General features: G+C 42.2%; 1 protein-coding gene across 2 annotated transcripts in view; it reads right to left on the reverse strand.

The window, feature by feature from the left end:
* KATNAL1 (katanin catalytic subunit A1 like 1) overlaps positions 1–24,969 on the reverse strand; it is a 42,802-nt gene that overhangs the window by 17,088 nt on the left and 745 nt on the right. The window contains exons 1-5 of one of the 2 annotated variants that reach the window (XM_061374409.1): positions 24,825–24,936; positions 20,633–20,812; positions 16,047–16,223; positions 7,002–7,162; positions 4,909–5,068 (exon numbers count right to left, since the gene is read on the reverse strand). In XM_061374409.1, the coding sequence (XP_061230393.1) occupies positions 4,909–5,068; positions 7,002–7,162; positions 16,047–16,208 (483 nt within the window). In that variant the 5' untranslated portion in view covers positions 16,209–16,223; positions 20,633–20,812; positions 24,825–24,936. Of the gene's footprint in view, positions 1–4,908; positions 5,069–7,001; positions 7,163–16,046; positions 16,224–20,632; positions 20,813–24,824; positions 24,937–24,969 lie in introns of those variants that run through there. The other variant, XM_061374408.1, reaches the window with a different exon arrangement.

The raw sequence follows: 24,969 nt of genomic DNA on the forward strand, positions 1-24,969 counted from the left end.
AGCCAGCAGGACTAGGAAAAGCAATATAAAAAGAAAGTCACCTCAATCCCATGGGCAGCAGGAGTAAGCGTAATTTTTCAGTCATATCTCATCTCTTGTCGTGGTGTTAAACAGCTTCAAGTAAAGCTGCCTGTGATGGCTTCTCTCTAAGGTGTGCCAACAGAGAGGTATACAGGGCTGCAGAAGATTGCTCCCATCCCCCTGGCAATCCCACTATGTGACCTCCTCAGACAGTGAAGTTTTAACCTACACAAGTTTAGAAATTTGCTGGGCTTTCCAACAGGAAGAGCTATCAGACCTGCACTAATCCACTGGAACAAAAACTGTATTTCCAACATGAATGTGTTTCTACTCTTGCACTATGTTCATGCATTAGTTCCTGCAGTGATCTCATTGATGTGCTCACCACTCTGATGTACTCACAGCATGTACATGCTCTGCCTTCATTTGCCAAACCAAGTCTCCTGTTGAAATACAAGCTGAACACATTTACCTACTCACCTGGGCAGACCTTCTTTGTCCTCCATCTTCTAATATTATATGCCTTTCTTGAGCTCAGTTGTAGAAACACATGCCAAATATTCCAGCTGCTGTCTCACCAGGGCCTCTTATAATGGTAACCTCTTACAACAGTAACATCTCAGCAAACTGAGACTGGGATTTCATTTCCATTTATTTGCATAGCTACATCATGCTGGCACCTCACATAGATCAATGTAGGATAACTGTGGTGGCTGCAATCACTAGACCTGGGTCCTGAAAACATCATGCTTTCCTGCAGGCTCTTCCCACTACACACAAACACCAAACAACTATTGCCAGGTTCACTCCCCACCACTTGCTGCCAAAGCTAAAGGCGGCACCTGGCTGTGCCTTACTCCAGCAGCCAGCCCTTCCCATCACTGCCAGGAAAAGGTGATGTGCCTCATATGACTCCTGCTGATATGTCCAAATCTCTCTTCTCCTCCACTGCTGAGCTCCCACATTCTAGCAGAATCCTTGTTCTAGTCTCCAAGTGCACAGCCTGCTGGTCTGCACTGCTGAACATTACCCCATTTCCATGACTCCAGCACAGAGTCATCCAGTTGTTCCTCTACAACAGCCTCATTCATCACTTCTGGTGATGGTGCTTCCCAGCTCAATGTCATTGGAAACTTAACTAGGGCATACTCCTTTTTTATGCCAAGGTCATTAATTTAAATATAAAACAAGAGTCAATCTCTAGTCTTGAGGAAATCCAGAAATGCTTTGCCACTTGACTGATACTTTTTCGTTCAGTAGCACTTGTTTACATTCCCCTTGCTGCCTAATGCTTCCGCCTTTTAGAATTCCTCTACACCACACACTCGCTAAATTAACACTTAGATTAGCAATTGCTTCACATGTAGCATCCAGGTAGATTTATTTAAGATATTAATTAGAACTCTAAGGAAAGTGCTGGCAAAGGTGACACCTTTGTTTAAGAAACCATGTATCACTTTATTCCACTTTCCAGTTAGTCCCAAGTCTTTAACTTTTCACCTACTCTAAATTCGTTTTAAACCTTTGCACAGTGCTTAGATAGCGTAAACAACTTCAGTTGCCTGGAGCACTTTTCCTTTCCCCTTCTGAATACAGGCAGTCAACACAACCCACCGTTCACATGAACAACAGACCAAAAAAACTTTACTGGAAATCTCTTCTCCCAACCCTGCAATTTTACCTACAGTTGTTTCAGTATTCTCAGATGGAGATCATGCAGCCCTCCAAACCCAATGCACAGGGATCTATGCTTCCACCTAAATGTGACTACCTCATCTCACATCTGATGACACCACAGAATAATCAAGCAAAAACAAAAGACATTTTTTTAAGTTGTATCTTCATCGACTTTAACATTCACTTCACTGCCATGGCAGCACAGACCTTGGCTATTTCATATCCTTTGCAGTATTTACTGTTCTCACCAAATGCACTGACAACCAAAATAATCTCAAGAGTACTCCTAAAAAAAGTGTTCTAGTGCTTAGATATGGTAGTATGCAATTTGCAAAAGACATACAGGTAACATTCATGCTGCCTCTTTAAGCTGAACTACTGAACAGAGGCTAAAATTCTTGGCGATGATCCATCAGAAGGTACTCTGAGAACAAGCCTAATAATTTCCAGTGGAACTAAGTGAGAAGAAGCACCTGAAAGCAGTATTTCAGAAAAAGGAACATGTAAATACAAGGGTTTAGTGGATAAACACCATCCAATGGGTTGCAGTTCAAAATTACTTCATATAGCTCTACAAAAGGTCATTTTAGAGGCAGAGTCAGGTTAAAACCCCTTATCCCAAGATCGTTACTGTCAGAATGAAAAGATTATATGGTCTGGGGAGGAGAAACAGTGAAAGAAGGCACTTGCCTCAAGCAAAACACTTCTAAAACATACACTCTAGACCTATATTTATCTTGAAAAATGACACAAATAAATATGCATATGACACTGTGATGTTATAGCCAGGACAGCATACAACCTTTCACACTGCTACCAACATCTTACGAAATGGATATGGCACCCAAGCTCATTACAGATGCTAAGCAATATTAGCCAAGCACCCAAACCCCCCAAACCCAAGAACTACAGAGCTGAAGCATTTACTTTGATAAAAGAGATACCTGGTTACTTGGTTTGAAGCTTCAGTTTTGCCTTATTTTTAACTGAACATGAAGAGCTACTGAATCTCTTTGATTCAACATAAGTAAGCTACAAAGGTAGCTTTAAGTTCAGAAGCTGAAGAACATATCCACTTGCAAACTAAGTAAGGATAAGCCTGAAAGGGAAGTTAAACCTGGTTTGTGCCTGGGTGTAAAATACAGAAAGTTGCATTAACTTCTTTCACTTTCCATGCCTGGCTACTTCCTCTTTTATTCAAAATTTTCTTCAAAGTAAAATCATGGATCCCTTAAAAATTGTCACATAACACATGAAAATTGGTAACCCAGGGTCATTTTCATCTACATACCCCAAAGAAACTGAAACAACCACCAAGCAGGTAGACAAAGGGGAAACCAAGAGTACATGGCTTGGTATGTTTTGAAGAGTAGACATATTTTCCTTCTGCCACCTAGTGACCAATATATTCAGATAAAGAGTAGTGTTTAAAATGTACCACATTAAATGGAACACCTTCATGGCTCTTCCTCCACCTCACAGCAGTAGCGCTGCTAATCACATTATTCCCAGAGACAAGGATTGTACAAGTCATGTTGTTGTAGGCTCCTTATAGTAAAGCCCTATCATGCCCATCACCGGAAAGCTTTGAGAGCAGAGTTCACCCTCATTAGAGTTAAGACTTTGAAGGCTGCCTTACACAAGCACATGTGGTGAACCTGTCACACACCACGACTACAATTCCTATATAGCTGGCAGAACTGTAAATAATTGCACAGATCTTCACAAGGTTTTTACAGCTTGCAGGATGCACACTTCTTGTTTTAAATCTTACTGGTCCAGGGCAGAGAGATTTCTAACATTTTTCATCCATGCAGTCACTCAATGGCACTGCTAAAAATGTGCTGGCCCTACCTGCTGATGGTAATAAGGGCTGGGATTGCTTAATACTTTCCCTGTGTATCAGATAAACAATTACTGATGGAAAAAGTGTATCTTAGAGCCCTTTTTGCATTGTGAAGGATCAACCTGTAACAGAGAAGTCATGAAGGGACTAACCAAATTCATTTGGAAGAAAACTGACCTAAATGTTTTCTTAGTCATCTATCAAGATCTGTACAATACTGTGTCCACTGACAGAAGAGGTTTCTCGTATCTCTGTCTGTCAGGAAAGTAAAGCGGCTTCAGTACCCTCTTGACTTGTATCATTTATAAACACAGATTCCTCAGGTTCCTGGCAATGACTCTGCAGTTCAATTTAAAAATGCAAGTGTTTCAGAAACAGCAATTTGCACGCAGACATTTTTTGAGCCACAGAACAGTCTTGCCTTTGACATGACTACTTGATAGTGAATCACTATCTCCTCTTTCACTTCAGTGCTGCTTCTTTTTTTCATGGGTCTTCAGAGAAAAGAATCTCCAATTTATTCTAACTTATTTGTTTCTGTTTTTAAAACAAAGCCTTTCCAAGAAGCATCTTCCTAAACACTGTAATATAAAATCATTGCATAAAGCAAATTAAAGCTGTTAAGAGGTTGCTTTTACTACTTCTCCTTCACATAATTTTCAGCTATGTAACTTCAAATAATTTGGCACAGATTTAACTAGTGTCAGACGAATTAACAGAACTGTCCTGGACTTCTAGGAACACCTACATGGTATGGCAGAGGCAATGCTACTGTGGTACTTTATTCATAATGTTTAAAGTCTAGAAAGGGCACTGATCTCATTTTTGCACTTTTTACATAGAAATTTTAAAAAAGACTTGAATTGTATTTAAAAAAAGAAAACCAACCCAAAAATAAAAAAAAACCTACAAAAAAAAAAAAAAGAAAAAGAAAAGAACGCAAACAAACAAATGAAAAAAACCCCACCAAAACACAGAGAAACACAGGATGAGGGACAACAGGAGAAGGGACTCAAGGGCATAATGCCTGACTGGCACTGACAGATCAGAGTCAAGCCCATGGGCCAAGATGTTAAGAAACCCCCAGCAATAGGCCACCATGCATCCTCCCTATCCCTATCAAAAACTCTCAAATCAAGACCGACCAAGCATGACAGAACTTTCCTTAATCTGGTGTCATTTGTAAATATCCCCATGATACATGCTTTGTCCATGAGGCAAGAGGAAAGCACCAAGTTTTCTTGTACAGGATTATTGTGGCTTTTTATTATTAACTGTATTAAATAACTAAAACTAAAAATGCTTCACCTTTGCCACCTACTGCATCACAACTCTTCCCCCACATATTCCTTCCCACTTCTTACCTTGTCATCTCTTCCTCTACCTCTAGATTCCCTTTCGCGGCTGCCTGCAGGCTTCTCGCCCTTGGATACCATGTGTGCTCTGCCCGCAGGCCCACGGGGCTGCAGTCCTGGCGATTCTTTCCTCAAAGCTTTGCTGGGACGTCTGATTTGAGGTGGAGCCCTAACAATAAGCAACCACAATGAAAACATGCTAAAAATAGTGAAAAAAGAGCAACATTTAGAAGGAAGGATTCTAACACGTTGTTAATTCCCTTAGTGCATTATTACTAAAGCTGACAAGCCCCTAAGTCTTACCTCCCTACATGTGCAAATACATGCAATGTAGGTTCTGTCTGACACCCAAAGTATGAAAAAAAATACAAAAGGAAAAGAAAAGTTCCAACAGCCCAAAAAAAGACAATTCACAATGGTCAGTACTCCTACCCAATCTTACAACAGCCAACACACACACGTAACAAGAAACAATTTAGTAATTCTTCAAATCGTAGTTTCCTCTGACTCCAAAACAGAAGATTATGTTGGGCTATATTCATATGCACCAGCTCAACACAACCACGACATCTGTGGTTTAAGAAAAAATAATAAAAGCTGTCTAATAGCTTTGACAGACCCCAAAACAAAGGAGGGAGAATTTTCAAACAATCCTCCTACCTCTGACTTTGCTCCCTTGAGTGAAAATGTCAAAATGTACAAATTGCCTAGAAAGCAAAAGCAAACAAAGCCCAACTGCAACCACCTGTACTTGCGTGCATCACCCACAGTGTCAAAGAGAACTTGGCAGTGGCATGAGAGAGAATTTGGCTTTTAGAGAGGTATCACAGTAATTTTGCTCTAGGGATTGGACTTGACATACAGAACTAAAACAGCCAGGAACATCACCCAACTTGAATTAGTACCCCCTATTCAGTCTTCTACTGATCCTTGCTCTGAGTAACTCAGAATTTGCTAATTCCAAAAAAAATCCCGGAACACAGCTTACAAAGAATATATACTTAATGCACTGTGGCTACAACTGCTACGTTTTGCTTTGTATACATTTTCATCAAACATAACAGCATAGAAGAGTGGCTTATTTTCCTTACTTTTGTGTACAAGATTTCAGCTTAAAAAAAGCAGATGAACATTTGGGCCTTTACCTCCAAGAAAGATACAAGAATAAATACATCTTCATGAAACATTACCACAAAAAATCTAATAACCATTTCTAACACTCACAAAAGTAATTAGTATTATTTTACACTTACATTCTTAGGGCATCTTCTAAAGCAAATACATTTGATAATAATAAAGCACATAAATTTACAAATAAACGGCCAGAATAGTAGCAGAACATTTCTTTCTGTTTACTGAGAGCTCTCATTTTACTTAGTTCCTTTGCTTAGGTTGAGTATACACACATTAAGATTCCTACTATTATAATGTTAGAAAAATGTTGGCATGATAAATGTTAATCTTGCTTTTAAACTGGAGTTGTTGTTTCCAGCAACCTGTGCCCAGCTCTATTAGGGTGAAAATAGAGATTTCAGAAAATACACAAGCACCCATTTTGAGAAAACTATTAGCTAACTAAGGTTACCTTAAAGGTTGTTACAGAAGAGAAACACCATGTATCACACAACAAGTTTAGCAATAAAACTAACCAGTGGATTAAACACAGGTCATATTATCTGTAGTTAGTGAGTGATTTCTAGCCACCATGTCCTTGAAGATACCTCAGGTTCTAAAACCTTACTGGCTCCTCAGCCATCAGTGAATTCAACTGCTTAAATAAACTGAAATGGGGAAGTTTTCTGCCAGCACATAAGAAAGGTAAGTGTCACCAAAAGCCCTTTTACCTCTTCAGCATGCTAGCTGCAGGCACTTAGCTAGTCAGTCCTACCAGAATAAAGGAGCGACTTGCTTTAGAACTTCAGCAATAAATCCAGTTGTACTTTCATTACTTTTTTTTTTCCCAATTTACTATATTTATTCTTTATTACAAATGACAAAGGGGTAAATGAAATCTGATTTTCATGTTACAAGTGCATTCAGGAAAGAACATGAAATAATGGCAACCCAGCTTTATTCCACCCACTCTGCTTGAGCCTCCTTACCTGTGTTCAGCTGGAACAGGAGGGGGCCAAACATCGGGATCTCTAAAAGGCTCATCTTGACAGGATACAGGAATATCTGCATGTCTGTCCATTTTAAAACTCTCTAAAGTGTTCACAACGCTTTTAACTTGTTCATATTCTTCAACTAATTCTTGTCGGACCTTGAGAAATACATACAGTATTTAAAAATTGTTACAATTCAAACATTTTTTTTCTTAAACCATAGAAGATACCTCAAACCATACACTACTCTCAAATGTAGGGACACCCAAGACCTTCTGTTCACAACCCCTAGACCTATCAAGCTGACAACAGATCTTTAGCATAAAAAGTTGCATCCCTGCTGAATTCCTCTTCCTGGTTGTCAATGTCATGACCAGACATGACTGGTAATGCAGGGATCACTCTTTCATAACTTGTGCTAATACTTAGATTTACATGTGCATGTTGACATGTATGCATGCATCCACATACTTTTGTGTTTTACAGCTAGTAAAGGTGCTGTTGGCAGATCCTTAACATATTTGCTACTATTATAGCATAAAATAACTTCTCTGATTACAGTCTCCAAGGTCCTAGTTACAAACTGGCTGAATCATCACAATGTAATATTACAAAATTAACTTTGTGAGGGGCACAACACAGTCAAAGCACAAGCCAACCCTTTGGTGGATTGGAAAGATCAGAACAGAAAATGGTAACTTTAACACCCTACAGCATAAGTTCAAAGAAGCAAAGAAAGTAAAATAAAAATGAGAGGAAATCATGTCTCAGAAAGAAATCAGGCTGCAGAATCATGCAGCTGAATTTTATACTTGAAGTTTCTATTGCCACTAGTCAGGGAATTACAACTACAGCAACAATTTCAAGATTATTTACTTGTTATTTGTTCTTTTCAATTTTCTTCCATGAAACCTAGGGAAAATAAAATCTGTGTAGAAATTTGTGAAGTTTCAAGTGATATGGCTTGCTACAAGCTCAAATTGCGTATGCTAAGGTCACCAGTTCTTAGTACACACAAGCAGCCTGTCCTGGGTTCAGCTGTACTGCGCATTCTTGCTCAGAAGCATAAGCTTTCAGTTCATTAGCTTACGATGTATTAGGATTCACCTGAGTGCACTTGTACTGCATCTTACCAGTCTTGTCTTTCACCTGTCACTCAATGATGCTTTCCATCCTGTGGGATCAACCTCCATCCATGCTCACTTTGGTTTTTACCCTCTTGAGGGTCGTAACACCCAGATGTCACTCTTCACTGAAGTGCTGGTGCACAGCTAAAACTAATCCATGCATCACTGTGCATGCCTGGAAATCAGTATTGGCACTCTGCAGCTAGGATTACCTTAGGCTAGTGTGAATCTTGTCTGTTATGGGCTCGTAGCTGGAGTTACAGAGACAACCTGAACCTTTCCATCCAGTGGGTACTACAAGGCTCTTGTGAAGAAACACTAGGCTGAGGATATCTGCAGGCTGCCACCAGGCACAATACTGAGTAAGGCTACAACTAGGATGCACTGCAAGGCTGAACCAAAAGCCAGGTTCTGAAGTCAGCTTACAAAAAAGCCACAGAAAGAAACCAGACACCCAGCTGTGCTCATGTCATGCATACACCTGAAAAAGAGCTAAGCAAAACACTGCCCGGGAATGCTGCAACCAGACTTCACTTTGTGGCAAATAGAGGAAGGCAGCTAAGGACAGTATCAGCAGATGTCAACAGTGTTGCCTGATGACCATACTCTCTTTGCTCTGCAGAGCCTGAGTAAATGGAGAGGATCAGGGGAATGGAGGTCTGCAAATTCCGTCTGTCTGCTCGGGTTGTAACAGCAGCAAATCAGAGAACTAGTACTAAACAGCATCACATCTTCTGAGTGCTCCTAACACTGCTCACTGGTGAAAAGATGAGGCCACTAGCTCAAGATCTTTCCGTCTCCCTGTGTTTCGAAGTGAACTGCGTTGGGCATATGCAGGGTGCTGAGCCTGGTCAGCCTGCTTTCAGAAGCATGCCTCTTTCCAGCCTGATTTTCACCTGCCCATACCATTTCTCTCTTTCATTTGCCCTCTCTGAATGGTGTCTTACCTCACCCACTCCAATCCACATATTCAAACAGCAGAAGCAGTGGCTCCCCACATTTGGTGAGGCAATTTCAAGACAGAAAACACTATCTGACATAACTGATGGGTAAGGTGTATAAAAGAACAAATGTTTAAACTGACAGCACTCGGTAACAAATACATGTCACCTCTCTCTTGAAGCTACAGTTGTTCTAAAATACTACCAGGTGCACCCCACGGCAATGCATTGTTCTGCTCTGAAACATTTTCCAGGAATTTTCCCATTTCAAGGACAAATTAGGAGGTTTCAGTAGCACAAAGAAATCCTTCTCTGGTTTAAAACCCTGTTTATGAAGAAGAATATACGTGACTGTCATCAGCAAAATACCAGCAAGGACAAAGGCAAAGTAAAGGGTAAATCCCCATGGCCCCGCACAGTTCTTGCAGCGCTGCATTTACTTCACCAGAAGCTCCACATATATATGCACAAAAGGAGCCTTAGGAAAGGAAAGAATTTGACCATTCACAGTGCAAAGCAGCCTTTTTGCTCATTCCAGATGAGCTCTATCTTTCCAAAGACACAGGACAGCCAGCTTAGGCAGGATTGCTCCTGCTCTGCTTGGCTCTCTTTGCTTTCTCATCACACAATCAGCAGACACATCTCCCAGTGCAGAAACTTCCAGCTGAGTTACAAGTGTGATTGATTACTGACTTGGTTCCTTCGAACTGTCTAACACACATCCCTCCTGTCCAAAAATAAATCCAGCCAAACAGCTGCTGTGAGGTACAAAGGAATGATACAGCATAAATCCTCCAGGGCACTGCTCCGCCAGAGACAGCCACTTCCAGTGCTCCAGGAATACAGACAGCATTCCTCCTATCAGACTTCCAACACATGCAGGAAAGTTGGTGGAAAACAACTTGCTAGCACTGAGGGCTGGAGTACTGTCACTCAGCTCTCTGGAACAGCAAAGAAGGTGTTATCTGAAAACTGAGGGAAAGTGAGCCTTTGATGCCTCAGAACCTGAAAACTAACAACTGCTGGCCACTTCTTGGGCAGACCCAAGCACACCAGATTCTGACATTCACACCAGTACCTGGCAAACCAACCAACAGAAAACCCTCAGTGTACTCAAACAGCAGGATCACAAAGGAAAAACAGCTGGTAAATTCCTAGAGGCCCTAAAGAAATGAAGTCAGATGAATCAGGTGCAGAAAAATGTTCCCTGCAGTTGAGAAACAACCTAGATGTGAGCCAAGAAGGGCTGTGACTTACAGAGGTGACTGAGCACCACCTTTGAGTGATCAGTGCTACTCTGAAGCAACCTCAGAAGGCTGAAACAGGAAAATCACTGGTCTGGACTCACCAAATCTCTTTGCCCCCATCACACCCTTCCCTTCTCAGAAGGCTCCAGCTCAGGTTGTAAAGAGCCTGAAGAAAGCTTTAGGTTATACATGTTGAAGCTGTTTCAGGAGATAGCTGAGCTAACAGCTTACCACTGCCAACTAGGAAGGTCCCACTCCTCATCACTTTTTCTACCTAACCGCATTCTGCCACTGCTCTTCTAGATGCAATTCTGGCATCACGCTACAGTAATCCATCTTAGTAAAACAACAGAAAATTAGCCTAGGAGGGTAAAAAGAAAATACAGGACTGAATTAGAAAGCTGTACTTCCTCACTACCCTGTGATCAGCTGAATCCCAGGAAAAAGAACGTCAAGGTGCAGAGGAGGGAGAGAAGCTGGTGCAGCTGGAGAGAAGACTAGGTAGGGAAGAGTTTGGCCTCTCTGGATGTTAATTGGATTCTGCTACTGCATGAAATCATCTGCTCCCAAAGCCACACTTTGATACACAAGCCACCCCTACCAGTCACAGCACCTGCTCCACAGAAGCAGCACCGTGGGCATTGGGTGGTATTGGAAAGCCTGACAAAAAGCCTTTCAGCCCAGGGGGTGGCCCCACCACTTTGTTTTGACATTCCAGTCCTAAGGATTTACAATAATCAAGCAGAAAATGCATTAACATATGGATATAAAACACAGTGACCAGGAGCTGAGTACGCTCTTTCTTAGTGGTAGTTCCAAAACCCATTTCAGGGAGTTCCTCTGTATTTCACAATCTGGCAACTGTAGTAGCTTTGACATCACAAGCTTTTATTTACTATGCCAGAGCTTGTACATCTACACAACTTCCCACAGCAATAAGCATGGGTATTTGTACCTTGGTAAATACAATGTGTGCTGAGGGTTTTTTTAATTATATCATGCTGGAACAAAAACAATCAAGTTTCTATAAAAGTGTTTACCAAACCTGAAATTACTGCCTGTAATTAGTGCTAGTTATTCAACAAGCTCCTTTTTTAAAAAGTGAAAATAACAATTCCCTAAACCATTCCCAAAACAGATGCCCTGTAACTCAGTCTGATCCCTTGGAATCGAAGTACAGCTCCTGGAATCACAGTTGCTCATGAGTTACCTGCAGTACATTCTTTAATTACTCGTGAAGTAACCTAAGGAATGCTAATAAAACAGGCATGATGCAAAAGCAACAGAAACAAAGATTGATTGAAATGGGTTTACAATTAAAATGAAAGTAAAAATCATGCTTTACTCTTTAAGCAAGAGTACAGTGCACCAAATCTCCTGCTCCAGTAACCACGGTCAGAAAGGTGCCTTGCTGGCAGCTCCCAGAACCCTAAGAATCACTGAACTCCTGCCCCAGCTCCTGTGCTCTCACATACTGTACAACACAGAGCACACATCTATAACATGCAGCAGGCTTTGCTCGACAGGCACTGGCCTTGTTGTAAGCCAATACTATCTCCTGGGGGCATGCTCTGCTGTCATTCTGCAGCTGCTGAACTGTCACTGAAGCAGCTCTTTCCTACAAGCCAGCTGTCTAGTAAAAAAACTGCACCAGCCAAGAGACTCTCTCAGAATAAACGGGGAATATCAACACAAGTAAAGTTCACAGTAGTGGTAAAACTACCTCTTGCTGTTAAGCAGAAAAAGAGATGAGTTGCTTCTGATTTTGAATCTTTCCAGTTCCAACCTGTATTTACATGGATGAATATGCCTACATGTCAGCCAAACCTCAACAAAGAAGTAACTTTTTCAAATGAGCTCAGAGGCCTAGGAGTGAGGCTAAGAATGGAGCTACACTCAGCCACCCAAGAGCAAGCTGGGAACCCCCTGGATGCAAAACAAATAAGGGTCTCAAGGGCAGGTCACCCTTGACATCCCTGAGCCAAGCAAGTGATGGACAATCAATGACAATGAATTTTCCAGTCAGACGAATTCTTATGCTGTCACGCTGCTGCTTTGGTTGAACCTGCCAGGATGCATCTTTTGCCCTTTTGAAGCTCTACAGGTTGTACCAGACTAATAACACAATCCCTGTCCCCCGTCAGCGTTGTTTTTGAAGTTCCAGAAGCAGTACTGTATCAAGTGGGACTGAGCCAGTCTGTTGTTCCCAGGGGAGATGATACATGTTCACATTCCTCCCCCTATCAGCACCAAGCACGAGAAACCCTCGAAATCAAGGTGCTCAGTTGCAAAGCTGAAGCTGTCTGACTGTGCAACATGAAATACAAGCCACCAAATACTTGCACAGAACATTACTCTGTCCAAAACAACCTGAAAGAATTTGTAAACAATGACACCCAAGCAGAGAGAGGTAGATGAAGAGTGCTTGGGAGTCTGACCAAAAATCCCAACTACGTCTGTTTCACCTCTGCTCTACATAGCTCAATAAACTGCTGGGAAAATCCTCGGTAAGTACATAAGGCAAAAGAACAGATCTACCCAGCATGAGGTACCTGCTCAGGATGGAGCACTCACGGTAGAGAAGTGACCAGATAGGGAGAACAATGATTCATGTAGCAGGTATGAACTGGTCAGCCTCAGAGCCATGGCTGTAACTATTCTTTGTGATCTTAGAATCGTAGACTGGTTTGGGTTGGAATAGACCTTAAATACCACCTAGCTCCTGCTCCTGCCATGGGCAGGGACACCTTGCACTAGACCAGGTTGCTGAAGGCCCCACCCAACCTGGCCTTGAACACTGCCAGCGACAGGGCATCCACCGTTTCTCTGGGCAACATCTGCCTCACGGCCCTCACTAAAGAATTTCTTCCTAATGTCTAATCTAAATCTACCTTTTTTCAGTTTAAAGACATTCCCCATTGTCCTATTACTACATGCCCTTGTAAAACAATGAGATGCTACTCCTATGAACATTCATATTTTTGAGGGAACATATATACAAACACCTGAAACTGAGCTCACTGCCTCAGAGGTACCAGTAGGACAGACACCCTGTTCGTGCACTGCACACAGACATACAGAAAGGAAGGACCTCCTTCATACTGCCAGATCCCCGCAGCATCAATGCCCCAGGAATCCTTCTTCAGAAGGTTCAAGATTGTGAAAGTGCATGCAAACAGTACATCTCGGAGAATAAATGCATTAAGTAACAATCTTCTCCTTCAAGCACTTATCAACATGGACATTCACGCTATGGATCGTTCCCAACAATAAAAGCTCTACCTACCCAGTGTCTGCTAGAGATTGCTAAACTCCACCTCCAGAAGATACCAGTAGCATTATCTCCATCAGATTCCTCAGAGGATGGAGAAATTTAAGAACCTAAAGAACAGACTAGCTCCATACACCAGAGGAGACACAATTTCATGTAGAAATCAACTGCTTTCACCCCTTTTACTATGACCTAAGGATTGCTTTGCTTCTTGTATCACTTGCAAGAAGCATATAGGTGTGTGAATGTTGCTTCTGCACGTTACTGGTACCAAGAGGGTAAAACCTGCATTTTGCTAAACTTATGTGTATGGCATAACTCTTTCATGAGAATGATCTAAAAAGAAAAAAAAAATCTAAATACTATTATAATATTATGAATGAGTGTTTCTTGTGATCCAACTTTTGGTTTAATTCTTTTCAAAACAGGCTGTCAGACAGCTACTGAATGTGATTGACAGTTTGGATGAAGCCACAGTTGGAGCTGGAAAACAGTGCTAACATCCAGATCATCAGACTCCTTAGTGTCTCAAGGAGTGAGAAAGCACAATGGTTTATCAAGGGTGGGTAACAAAGCAGAACTACAGGTCTCACTAACCTATTCATGTGCAGGTATGGAAAGGCTAATGATTCCAGGGCTGCACCGTTTGCTCTCAGGGCTATATCATTTCGTTCCCAGTGCTATAGCTAGTTCTATAAATGAATGAAAAGACAAACAGCCTGGGGATGAAGCCCTTCTGTTTTTCTAAACCATCCTGCTTACTTTTTGATGTTTGTTCCTGAGCCAGAACTGGCACCAGTAACAGCAAAGAGCTACTGTGACAGAGCTCATCTGCCACCACTGTGTTGGGAAGTTTCAGAATTAACACAAGAGCACAGTGTGACAGACACTGCCCCACCTGCTGCTGATCTTTCTGGGGACAGTTCTTCAAAGCATTTATGGGACACAGTCAGGGACCATTCTGTTTTCACCTAAAAGGGATAATTTCTGAGAAGGTGCCAACTTCAGATCCTCTGCTAAGGAGCCAGCTGCCTTCTCCAAGGAATAAACCTGGAAACTGTGTTACTGGTCCTTTTTCACTTGAGGCTTGTCTCCAACGTACAACACTCATCCCATCTTGCACAGGCTTTTCTGAAGTTGTTTAAACAACACACAACCTTCACAGGTAAGAGCTGTTAAAACTTTAATGGAAGAATCGATGTAATCAGAGGAAACACTAAATACTGTAAGTGAAGACAATGCAGTGATGTAGCTGCAGAACAAGGAAAGCCTCACTCTCTACCTTCATGTCAGCTACAAGTTTATCAGGAACTAAGGACACACATGGGGCATCAACACTGGAATCAGGATGCTCTGGCAGGGGGAATTGCTAAAATACAAATAGTTGAATGTGAGTATCTCCTACACAGCATTCAGCTTATTACAGCACAGGAAAGCTAGGAAGTATCACTGCTGTTTGTACACGCACATGCTTTGCAGATGAGTTCTTAATAAGTAAACAGACCTCTACAGTTTTGTTATAAACCTATGAATAGTACTGCAATTACAAAATGATTGCTAACAGTGTTGGAGCTATCAGTACACAGATACTTGATGTTAGTGTCAGATATTTCAAGCACAAAACCATAACCAAAGCACTTCCTGCAATGAAAACGAAAAATATACTTCTAAGTGACATCGTTTGAACACGGTATTTAGACAAACTCTTCTTGAAATCACCTCTTCAGCTACTTATTGCAAAATTACTTTTTATAGGAGCTATGTTATTTCAAAACATATTTAGGCAACATGAATTCTTTATTCTGGAATACACTTTTATACGTTTATCTTCCTTTTATTTTTTTTTTTATGAAACACATTTTGTGCAATGAAAAATGGGACCACAAAATGTGACGAAGATTTAAATACTGATAGTGCTAAATGAGGATTCTTGCATTTTACCTACAGATTACTTCCTTGGCTTCAACACTATTCTGCTTAGCAGGGAGATGCATGTGTGCAAGACTCAGGCGAAAAGTATTACTTGGAGTTTTAGAAATCTGATCCAAATTTGCACATTGTAGTGTTATAGTTAGCTGCTACTCAGCCAGCCATTTTTGTGATGCTAACCCATTCACTCATGTCTTAGTTTACTGGACACTGGGTGGTCAAAAGATGTAACAGCGAAAGGAAGACCTCAGCAAAAGTCCTTCCAAAGTATGCAATCACACACAGAGTAGAGATCAGACAGACATCCTGAGAGAAAACAACCCAAAACCAGATTCAATCAGAACTGAATAATTCCTTTTGAACACACCACAAAAATTATTTTCCCATAAATACAAAAAAAATATTGTAAAAGAAATGTTTCAAACTTAACTGAAAGATATGTCCTCTACATCTTAAAAGGTTTGGGAAGCACAGTGGGTTTTTCAAATATCAAGTGACAAAATAAAGGCAACCTTATCTCACCCTACCTGCTGCCATTTGCCCTTTATTGCTGGATCCCTGATCGACTGGCAATGCCTCTGGATTTGCTGGATAACACCCTGGTAATATACCATAGAAGAATCATAATTCCCAAGGAGTGCATATTCTCTTCCTTTTTTGGCATTATCGCAAATCTCTGCTAAATTCATCTTCAGTCAAGAAATCTAAAAGAGAACATAATAATCAGGAAAAAATGAACTGTGCATGCCGTAGAGTAACTCGGACTGTGACAGTTTAGTTTTGTTTTTCTCTTATAGCTGAATTGTGTCATTCCACCCTCCGTTCCCATCCAGTTCCCTCTTTTTCAAACATCTAGCTCTGCAGTATCACGTTACTAGCCTAAGGTTTCAGATCATGAATCATAACTCTTTTGTAGCGATAAAAACCACAACTTCTTTGCAAGCCTTTGGCCCCAGTCCTGTTAAATTAGTGCAAGAAAATTAAATGCCCTGTCCACACTGAACCAAACAAGCCAAACTTGAATTTGTAGACCACCACAATATATTAGCAGCCATCAACCCATGAATCACAAATCACACGAGGCATTAAATTGCTATTTATACTGTTGTATTACACACATGCCTAAATGTGCCAACCAGCATCAGGGAAATCTGCACTTAGCACTTTCAAGAGCCCTCACCCTAATGAGATTATGACATGGTTGAGTGACTGCTTTACTACAGACAAAGTTGAGAGCCTCATTCTGTTTAAATATTCTTTCAAAGTACTCCAGCATCCACATGCTGACTTGAGTTTTTTCATCAAATTTAACATGTCACTTTGGAATTTATGGCAGAGTTAGCAATCCAAATTTAAGATTCTTTAAAACAGTGATGCCCAAAGTACAACCTTCCCCTAATCCCCAAAACAATTTAAGATTTACGGATTTTACTAACATTTTTATACAAGTAGTAAATCACAACATGACTTTAAGGCAAACCTGTACTTTTTCCAGTAACCATTCAAGAAACCAATTTTAAACCACATACTGAAAAGTAAGCTATGTTACAATCACAGAATGGTTTGGATTGGACCCCCCTCCCATGGACAGGGACACCTCACACTAGACCATGTCACCCAAGGCCCTGTCCAACCTCACCTAGGCTTGTATTTAAGATTAAAGATCAAAGCAGTGCCTGCCCTTTTATCTGAATCCTGCATGTCTTAGACCCAAAGTCTAAGTCCTTACCACACAAAAAGAGCATCAGTTCCTTTCCCTTGTCCTCTGACTCAGGATGTGTGGAGTCCCTGACATTCACCCAGATACAAACCTCTGGAAATCAAAAATATAAAATTATCATTCATAGCTATACAATGCATAGAGTTGCACTGACCAAGGGGGAGAAGGTGGAGGGTGGTCCACTAGCTGCACCAAGGCTTTGGCAAGACTGAAGCTTTTGAGAAGAAACAAGGAAGGAGGGGTACAGCCAGAGGGGAAGACAGCAGTGCACGGGGCCTGGTGCAGCACATAGTTCAGGCTGCACAGCTGAAGACAACCTGTGATATGGGGGTGTGTGCAGTAGGAGCAGGTGGTATCAGAGAGAAGCCAGAACAGGGAGAAACAACCTTTTACATCCTAGCAGGTTATAAAAATGTTAGTAGTATTTATAGAACAGACAAGACAAGATCAAGACAGCATTAAGGAGGATGTATCTTATGCCTTTGTATTCGCTCATGCTTAGCAAAATTCAGACCTCTGACAAGAAGTTAAACCAATATCCACATGACCTTCATTCTGCCTGTCCTGAACACTGCCTATCGCAACACACACTCTACCTCCCAACAGTGCCAAAACTGGTCCTTACTGCTGCCTGAAGCTGCATACCAGGTCTGCTCCAGCACCTCTTAGCTCCTGATCCCTGTAACTAAGCCCTCACTTGTACCTACTGGCCACATGGCTTCCATGTGGCTGAAGATTTTGATGGCAAGAACACACTGCTGCCCATGGCTCATATGCTACTGAGCACAGCACTGGGGCTTCCTTGTCCTCGTGCTGTGACACAAACATTTCAGCTTGCAGATCATCCCAAAATCTACTACAAAGCTCTGAGCAGGAGCAGAACTCCGGTGGAAAGGGTGATGACTCTATATTGTTTTCTCTTGGTGCTGAGGAAAGGCAGGATACATCACTGGAGAGATCTAGCTTTGTGGCAAGTAAGACCATTTAATTTTAAAATGCAGAAGATGATAACTGATAGGAAAACGTGCTGTCACTTGCATTGCACTGAAAATGGATAAAAAGATAGGAACTGAATATAGGTTACAACCCATTCAGATCTGATAAGTCAACTTATAAATGAACAAAGCACCACCTAGGGCAGAATCCATGGCCCCATCTTCAAACACATCCAGGTTAGGATCTGCAGCACAACTGGCTTGTCCACATAAGGAAAATGGTTCTCAAATCTCTGCCGGTTTTCCCCACATGTAGCAGAAAACAACAGAGTAAATAAAACATTTCTAAGGAAATGCTGCATTCAATTCCCAGAAATCCATTAAACATGTACTTTAGCAATCTCTTGTATCTGTGCATTACATCTAGTTCACACCCTGCAGGCATGTGTTAAACTCCCCTTTGCCTTAAGAGGGCTGACACTCATAACCACCTCCCCTTAAGCCCAGAAGAGTGCCCTGCTCACCAGAGGACACAACCTCCTGTCTCCAGCCCCACCTGTGGGCAGTAAGTGAGGCATAGCATCCACACAAGCACACACTCACTTCAGAAGAATGGTTAGCTCAGGAAGCTGGGAAGCGGGATGTAGAAAAATTTGCATGGTCTTAAAACTGCTAGGGAAACCCAATGCGAATCTCTCATGCCCTCCAGCAACCAAGAGTCTGGGGGCTTCTGGCCTCATGCTGGTGACACTGAAACTTAAGCAAGTGCCTGATGCCCAGTGCATCACACTGGAGAGCTTCTAAACACCTACAGGCACTGAAACTTGGACCATAGAGGGAGGTTCAGGTATGTACATGTATGAACCTACTGAACAGTTGGTGCCTCCAGGGCTAGGCTGACAAAAGCTTCTGGATCTTTCTCTTAGATTCAGGCACTTCAATTTTTATTTATCACTTACCCTAGACACCAAAACAGGTAATATAGCTTGAGAGGATGAATGTAACATCACCCATATACCTGAGACATATTTGAAACAGCAGTTGTAGACCTCAGTCCTAAATCAGTGCTCTCCCTGACCCCCAGGCAGCTCTTCGAGGTCTTATTGCGAGAAGACTGGCTGTTTGAAACTAATGGCTAAAAATTGTTTAAACAAACTACAAACCTCTTACACACACAAGTGATGGTAACATTAGTTCAGAACAGCCAAAGCAAGTCAAAACAAGTATATCCAAAATTAAGGAAAGATTATTTTTAGGAAGGAACTCCTTCCTGTATTGTTTTCTGGACAACACACTCTTCAGTGCTGGGGATGGGGAGGAAAAAGTAGCTTGCAGTAGGTGGAGGCCTTTTCACATTATGTACTTATTTTTTTATTATCTGTTCAACATTATGTTATAGAGTTCTTACAACACTGCAAAAGTCCAAGGAACCAGAAATACAGAAGTCATACACAGTGCTTTTGCTGTTTGTTCTTTTGTTGTTGGGAGTTTTGTTTAAATATTTGTTTTTCTTATCATATCACAGCCACAGCTTTTAAGTAAATACACATCCAGGGACAACTGTTATCAGGTACATTTAGAATACCTTACACATTACTTGTGACACCAGCTTTTCTTTCTATCATTGCGGGGTTCTTTCCTGCACTAGACCATAACAGCTCCACAGCACATCAAGATATCCTTGGAGATTCTTTAGTTCATGGATCATTGACAAGAAGAGACATTACAGACATTCATGTCAACATAGCTGCCACACATAGTGTCTTAAGCCCACTTGTTAAAACCCTGCAGTAGCTAGGCTAAAAGGTCACAGGGGATATTAATCTCTATTCTTTGGAGCATAAGCTGAGCTGATCCCTATCTGGGGTCAGAAAAGAATTTTTCTCCCAGAACTAAAGCAACACACAGCTGAGCAAGATCCAAAAGACAGTCTCTATTTTATCATTCAAGCATCATACACACACAAACATATCCATAGGCAGATACAGTGACTGTGTGAATGGTAGGCAAAGGAAGACACCTTGTTTAGCACACTGTTCCAAACTTGTGTGCAATACCAGAGGGAATGCAGGACAACTGCCCCCTTCAGCCCATCTCCCCCTTAACCTCACACCACGGTGCTACCGGAGGCAATAAATGCTCACCCCTGTAGCTGGGGTCTGTAGCAGGGGCTTTGCTATTGCTTGACATTGAACATTTAGCTCTGCAAGTGACAAAACAAAAGGCATCTCTACTATCTTTACATGTCTCCTTTGTGCCTATGTGTTTTGACACAATCAGTTACACAACTGCATCCCATTTTCTCCACAGGCACCCCACTCATGGACTGGATGGATGATGCTCATTAAATAAGCAGTTACTAATTTTCGCTTCACTCTCACTGCTCCAATAGCCTTTGTCAGAATCAGTCTTTTCTCAAAATTAGTTGTTAACCCCTCATTGTAGTGTTATAACATACCTGTTTTTTTCTGGATGTGTGCCTTTCTCTGACCAAAATTTTACCCAGGCAGACCAAAGAGATTGCTGGGCATATGGTCTCAGCTGGGCTCCACAGCTCCCAAAGACTGCTGGACATATGGTCTCACGTCATAGCAGCTGTGCAGCATTGCTGACTGGACAGCTGAACATCTGGAAAGGCCTGGACATACACAGATGAAGACTGGTTACTGTTTCTCATTGTCTGTACATCAGCCACGCAGCACAATGTCAGGCATCCCAAAAGGCAGTGTAAGAGACCCAACTAACATCACAAGACAGAGCCACACTGTTAGGCACCATCTTCTGAAATCCAGTGCTGAGTTACCTTGGTTTAAGGCCATGTTGGTTTTATAAGCGCCAGCTACGACCAGTTTCAAACAGCTTCCTCTCCCTCAATTATGTTTTCACTTAAAACAGCACATAAATCCTATTTCCCATTGTCTCTTCAAAGTTAAAACTTGCTAAAATGGAGCCATATAACGGTATGACAATAACTTACCTGGAACTGCAAACACCAACTGGAACATTATCAGACAAAGTAAAAAAAACATTTTTTCCCTGCATGACTTCTGATTCCTACTAGGAGCCTACAGAAGTCTATTTCTGACTATTTATTTTTCACATGCTTGATGTATTTTGTTTGATTTTTAAGAATAAGTTATTCAAAACCACAATTATTAAAAAAAAAAAAGAAAAAAAAAAAGCCTACTTCATTACAAAGATTATCCCTTCTATTTTGGATTTGGGTGCAGAACAACTGGTCTTCATTCCTGATAATTAACTGTCCCTGCTCAGAAGCAATTGCTGATGCTGCAGACAATTATCAGGCATTACATTCGCGTGACAAAAACAACATTTTAACTGATCACTGTCAGATAAAATACAAACAAACAAACTGTCTGCCAAGTTCCACAGCCGAATCTATCTTTCCTGGTTAACTTGGCTTTGTTTTAACTTGCAGCTGTGGTCCTATGGACTGATGTGGAAGCTAACAATCATTACCTCACAGGATCATAACTCCTGTTAAATTTATACATATATATAATTAATGTTGCTCAATTCCAGCAGATTTGGATTTAAACTACGTTTGAATGGCTTCTTGAATCAAAGACAAGAAGTGTGCTATGCAAGTGCTCTTTTCTTTTTTTCTTTCTGCTGTATGCATCACAGTGGCTACAGCCACAGGAGCAGCAGTGGGGTTTGCATCAAGTGTGTCATTGGAGTGTTCAATCCCTGCTCAACATGTCACTTCAAAGCAGCACACAACCCAGATAAAACATATACACACACTGTAGTCCAGGAAACCCAGCATCGAGGGATCTTTCAATTCAGTTAACTGCTCACTTTTAACTGGTTTTTGGCTTCTTTGCACTGAAACTCTGTTTTGAAATAGCAGACGTGGAGTTAATGGGGAAATGTGTGTGGAAGTGGGAAGGAGAATAAGCATGCACACAGGTCTCAAACTATTTTTGTGTGGAAATTTCTGAGAGCTAACCTGAAGCAGAGTTGAATGTTATTTTGAATGCAAGTGAAAAGAATCTTCAAATGAAGTAAAGACATTCACCGCAAGTTACAAATAAACACAAATACATGAGAAACTACTGAACAGTTGGTGTTTTAATTAGAGATAATGTATTATTGCATCAAACAGAAAGCACTCTGGAGAATGAAACCGCCATTTGCAAAGCCTTTGAACTACAATTTTCTGAAGAACTAGAAAGAGGAGAATCAGAGATGGTTGTGCTATTCCTAAAACTGACTGCAAAATGCATCCTTCTTCAGAGCACCTTGTGTACCAACTTCAGGCATATCCATATGGTCACATCACCCATTATTCAGGGTAATGAGCTGTCCATCAGCTAGGCTGGGTAACAGAAACTAAAACAGCTAACACACTGTGGGGCACTCTAGGAAGTGCAACTGCATGCACACAATGGTTCAGGCAGAAAGAGGCTTGCTAGCTCCTTCTCCATCTTACCCCTGCTGGACCCAGGCTGGCTCCACACCTCTCTCTTCTCTCCAGCACATTCTCAGGACTCCTGGCATTAGTACCACCCCAACCAGAAGCCAGCATTCAGGTGGCACCAGACCTGAGGTGACCAACCCCTCCTCATCTGACAGGACGCAGGACTCTGATAGCTGAAGGATTATGCAGGACCCATACAGAGCTCAACAAAGTGGAACTCGGCCCAAGACAATAATCCCTCTGGCCACTTTGTGGAGCCACTTGCTTTTCTGCACATCACGTGTGTAAGTACTTGTAGTAGAGCAAACATGCCACCAAAGACTCACAAGATGGGTCTGTGCAGAGCCAGCTTGGGTTCAAAGTGTTTATTAGGTCGGGCTCTGTGCCAAGAAAGGCAGTTAAACTGCTTCTGCACCTGGCCCTGGATACAGCATATCCACGTTCCCATAGCGCTGCAGCTCATGAGCCCTGCCAGACCATAGGCAGCTCCACAAAGATTCAGTTCTGGTGCTGCTACATTCCTAGAGCAGCCAATCTGCAACCCAGATAAACTTCCCATGAATAATTGCAGGTTTAATAGACTCACACATGTTTATAACCCTGACTCATAAGGTCAGAATTTAGGCCTGAATACTTTTCCACCTTCTGAATTCCCCTCTGAATTCCAAGGAACTGGCACTTTAGGGCTATGAATGTGTATTTTTTAATTAGAATTTTGCTTTTTAAAATTGTTCTAAGTATATATTATTTAAAATATATGCTTACATGCATATTGCTGTTAGTGCTACAGACATCAGTCTTTACATTTCTCAGCTCATTCCCAGAAGAATCAGTGTTGTTGCGTTTTGGTTGGGTTTGGGGTTTGGTTTTTTTTGCAATTATTTACACAGAAAATCAGAAAAAGACTACTATTGTTTCCTTGGCTTCCATTTACTTTTCTGTCTTGAGATAGTGATTAGCTCAGGAGAGGATTCACTCTGTTACCTGCTCAAAACTCCTTGTCTCCAAGACAAAAGAACCCTGGAAGCATGCTGCAGCAGATACTCACTTCCACAGTCTGGCAAGGACCAGAAGCTGCAAGAAGCCTAAGCCTGCCCTAGTATGTATCTGCCATGGGGTGAGAAACGTTCAATTGCAATAAAAATCAACATCCACTGCAATGAAATCCATCTCTGTAACATTTAAAACTGTATTAGGAATAGCCATTCAGTATTCCCATGCAAGGGAGTGCTAATGCACTGATGCTTTTAAGATCCAGATTTTCAGAAATGAAAAATAACTCCCTTTAATAAACTAGTCATAAACGTGTATTTTACATATGATATGGGAAAGGAACTTCATGCCTGTTGGAGAATACAAGATAAAGGATAACACTAGAACTGTCATCAGAGTAAATGGGAAGAGACAAATGCAAACACTGTCATCATGGCAGAAATGTGGGCACAATAGAAATGAAGCAGAATTATTTTAAGAAGTAACACTGTGTCACACCATGTAAAGGTGACCTAGTACAGCAATCTCAACACAGCCGAAGCGTGGTTGGACAACTATAAAGTGAACTGGTTGAGGAAACTTTCCAGGGCCACTAGCTCCTGGGTCTCTTTGGCCGTTGCTTCCCCCCTATCCACTCGCGCAGCCTCCAGCCTACCCTGCCCTCTGCACAGCCCTCCCCTCGCATCTGCTCCGCCACTCCTCCTCCAGCAGATCTCTCCCCTTTCATCCATTCACCGATGTTACTACGTGCCCCTCGTGCTCTTCCCTCAACCTTCAGCAGTCCCCACTTGCTGACACAAACCACCCAATGGACCCTCCCCTCAGCGCACCTCCCGACTGCGCCCACCCGCCCACCTTCCTCCCGTCCACCCCTGCATTCCCTCATCCTGCTAAAACCTGATGCTACAGCATCACTAGCATCACACCTCTCCCTCTGCAGCCGCCCATCCCCCGGCACAACCCTCCCCCCAGCCCGCGTCCCCGAGCCCGGCCTGCCGCACCCCGCTCCCTGGGCGGCACAGTCCGCCCTCTCCGGCCGTCCCCCGGCATCCCGCTCCCCCAGGCACCGTGCACCCTTTCCACACTGCCCTTCCCGGCAGCGCTGAGGGTGCACCCTTGATCCCCGGGACCATCATCCCCTCAGCAGCGACTCTTAAGAGACGAGTCACCTCAGCGCCCAGCGCGCTGGCTCAGATCGAGCCCCTCTCCTCACCATAGCCTCCTCCGCGGGGGCACACCGCAGCACCCATCTCCTCACCCCGCCGGCCTATCACGCTGGGGTTTGTAGTTCCCACCCTCCACCTCTCCCCTCAGCCCCCAACTCCGGCAGGAGGGCGCGGACTACATTTCCCAGCAGG

This window comes from Neopsephotus bourkii, unplaced genomic scaffold, assembly GCF_033783945.1.
Source record: "Neopsephotus bourkii isolate Nb327-2 ecotype Australia unplaced genomic scaffold, CSIRO-AGI_Nbou_v1 NB_1638, whole genome shotgun sequence".
Lineage (NCBI taxonomy): Eukaryota > Metazoa > Chordata > Aves > Psittaciformes > Psittacidae > Neopsephotus > Neopsephotus bourkii.